The 3,535-nt window shown below is 34.2% G+C and overlaps 1 protein-coding gene across 1 annotated transcript in view; it reads right to left on the bottom strand.

Moving 5' to 3' along the window:
- Positions 1-284: 284 nt before the first annotated feature.
- Positions 285-3,535, bottom strand: part of LOC106464256 (LIM domain transcription factor LMO4-like) — a 68,777-nt gene continuing 65,526 nt past the window's right edge. Inside the window, exon 3 of the mRNA XM_013924383.2 lies at positions 285-2,478. Coding sequence (XP_013779837.2) covers positions 2,205-2,478 — 274 coding nt within the window. The 3' untranslated portion in view covers positions 285-2,204. The remainder of the gene's footprint in view (positions 2,479-3,535) is intronic.

Raw genomic sequence — 3,535 nt, 5'->3', positions numbered from 1 at the left:
AACGCACATAAATGTCACGGGGCGTGGGCGCGTTATAAGAGTGAAAATAAAATCCCTTTATTCGATCGAACATGAGAGTTGTTGGTTAGTACTGCTTACTGGCTGTCTTTCTTCGAGTCCGGTATATGAAAATCTAGAACGAATAAGCGAAATAGACTTTGTGTAGCTTTGCGCGAAATTCTGAAAAAAAGTTAAAAGAAACACGAACATCATGTTTTTGTTCAATGTTGTAACGTATTAGATTGTGTTTATTGAAAGAAAAATAAACAAAACGGAAACCTCTGTAAAAAGAAGTGTACGCTTTATTTTCTTTTGGAATGTAGAACTGTAAAATGTAATATATCTAAACACAAGTCATCGTCGTGACCTTGGTAACAGCTGAAACATACAGACGATTTTTTAAGCACAGCTTCATCAAGAAGGAGACTACAATATCCACGTTTTTCTTCACATGTAGTAAAACACAATTCATAGATACAATTTTCCATGTTAGTAATTTGTGACCACAAAAAATATGATGGAAATGATGTAATGACTTAGTTTTAATATTTCGTGTGATTCTTCTCTTTTTTTTTCATCACACGTTTATGTTAAAGATATTCTTTCGAGCTAAGCCTTACTTTGCTTTGCAACAACATGGAAAGGTAGTCAGAGTTGAACCATTCACCCATGCTTGAGCAAACTTTTACGATTTGCCATATGACGACAATTATTAACATTGTTATGGGTGAAGTAATGTTTTAAACATGCTTTCAAAGTTGGCTGAGATAAACAGTAATTAGATGGGCTTTTTTATTCATATCTATATTTCAAACAACGTTTCAGGTTGTTGTGTGAAAGTTATAGCAACATGAAGATTACACAAAAATAGCATATAACGTTATATTTGCAGTCAGGCAATCACGTGCTCTCTACGAGTTTTGTTTTTTAAACCGAACTAATAACTTTTTTTTACTGCCATATTTCACACGGGTAAGAAAACGTAAATTTCTGTTTTATTACTTTAAACAGTTTAGCTTTTGAGCAAAGTATGAAACCAATGCACATACGATGAGTTTTTTTAACTTGTTTTACCATATACAACTTGTGCTTGTCCGCTTTACTTGATATAGCACTTCGACACTGTGCATTACTTAACTTGATATAGCACTTCAACACTGTGCATTACTTAACTTGATATAGCACTTCAACACTGTGCATTACTTAACTCCACCATATTCTACAATATAAAATACATTTGATTATTTCTATCTCATCATCTTGTCTTGTAGTCTGACTTCCAAATTTAACAGAAAAACATGTCTTTGCGATGTCTTAGAAAATATTACAAATACCTTAGACATTTACGGGTTATTTTTACAGTGTATATTTACAAAACTATACTATCCATCCCTCTGCTTCTACCTACATTTTTATAGACTCCGTGTCATCTTCATAAAATAACTTTTCTTTCTGCACATAACTTTACTTAAAAGTTTCTTCTGAGAGAAAGCTTTTCTTGACAATTTTTTTTAAACTATTAGTGTAAAAATGAATTCGTCATGAAACTTTAAAGTAGGTCCAGTATTTCCTTACTCATCTTTAGAAACTTCCAGGGTAAGTTCAATGTTTTCTACATAGCTTTAGATTTAGAAACAAGTTACAATTATAACACTTCGAGTTCACAGGTAAGTGTCATCCACAGCTCTGGTCTTCAAGTTACTTGCTGGATGTGTAGTGTGTCATTAAGTAATTAACACCACATTACGCTTATCGGTTTATCGCTTATCAGTTTATCGGTAATATAATGCATTAGTTATGCTCAATATTGTCTATTGGATATTATTCTAACACTTGTCAGAACGAATTGTAATTTTGAAATAATTTCCGGAGTCTCAAAGAAAATTCTGGAATCCGAAAAAAATCTTATCACTGAAGAATAAGTATTGTAAGATTATTCTTAAAATCATTAGAAAGGCAACACGTCCCTAATCTCTCATACAATCGCACCACAAGTAGACCACTGACATTGACTGCGTGAGATTAGGCTTAGCAATGTGAACAAGGTTTGATAAAAAGTTGCTATCTAGCGGTTTACTTATAAACGAAAAGCTATCATATGATGATTGTTCTACTATCGATAATTTATGTAATTGTTAAGCCTTAATGACGAAATAGCATGAATACCATTCACCAGGCAGAAAGCCCCTGAAGCTTTACATGGTTTACAATGCCTTAATGGCTGCATTAGCTCGTACTTTTCCTTTTCGCGTGGTTCCTGTACCCGTCGACCCACTCTTCAAGATCTTGAGGCAGTCCTGCTCACATAATACGTTACCATTGACCATGTTATACCGGTCGCCAGGGTTCAACTGATTGTGACACTTGACACAAGCAAAGCATTTCAGGTGGTAGACATTTCCCTGTGTCCTCATGACGAACTCATTGGCCGGGATAATTTGACCACAGGCACTGCAAGCTCCGCTGCTTCCGAACATTCTAGAACAAACACAGACACATAAGATTAACACACAGCTTTCAAGTACGATATGTTATTTATTATGTAGGAGTTAATACCTATTTTTTTTTCAAACTATTACAGTCCCGTGTTCATTTGCCACCTTCATTCACAAAGATATTACCTTATTTCCAACACACTGTTGTATTATCAATAATTTAGTTAACTGAACTAAAACTAACTCTAACCTGAACTAAGATGTTAAGTAAAAGTGTAAATATAATAACATAACCCTAAAGTGTATATTTTCAAACCTATCACATGACCTACGATGTAAGTGTTCAAACCAAGTAGATGTAGATGCTAATGAACTAAATTTGCTAATTTGTATGTTAACCCTAAATTAAACAATAATGAAATATAAACGTATTTTACTAATAATATTTTAGACAAATTGCGTACTACAATATTCGTTAAAACCGTTAAAGAATTAATAGCATTGAATTATGCATGTTTAGAACCCGCACCACCATTTTAGCCAGGCATATCCGTCAGCCACCTAAGTCCATTGTCTCTAATAATGTATTTCTTAGTTTTTTCTAACAAAGTTTATACAACAGGATGATGTATTAAAATAAGTAATATATCTAAAACACTGCCACATTATACCATTCCATTCATCTTAGGCAGAATAAGAGAAATTGAATTAAATCGCATTTGGCGCTCCTTCCTGTACCTTCCTCTCGTGTTATAAAATAATGCCAACCACCAATCATGCATTTTATAATCAGTCATGGTATCACAGTCTTGTCTTCTTTACCATTTTGAAGTGAATCATGGACTTTTAAAGTTCTTCAAAATTTTCATGAACCACAGCTAAACATCAAAGAACAACATTCGGATGTTAAACTCATGTGTAAGACAGTCAAACACCAAGGTGCTGCCAAGTTTACATAAGTGTCGTTAACATTGTATAATCGCGTCCAAACCAATGGTACAGTTACATGAACGTGTGGATAACTTATGTTATTACTAATAACGTGGGCCCGGCATGGCCAGGTGGATAAGGCGCTCGACTCACAATCTGAGGGTCGCGGG

Source organism: Limulus polyphemus, unplaced genomic scaffold, assembly GCF_000517525.1.
Source record: "Limulus polyphemus unplaced genomic scaffold, Limulus_polyphemus-2.1.2 Scaffold1600, whole genome shotgun sequence".
In the NCBI taxonomy this organism is placed as follows: domain Eukaryota; kingdom Metazoa; phylum Arthropoda; class Merostomata; order Xiphosura; family Limulidae; genus Limulus; species Limulus polyphemus.
Note: the sequence above shows the minus strand (reverse complement) of the source record. Positions and strands in the feature narration are given on the sequence as shown.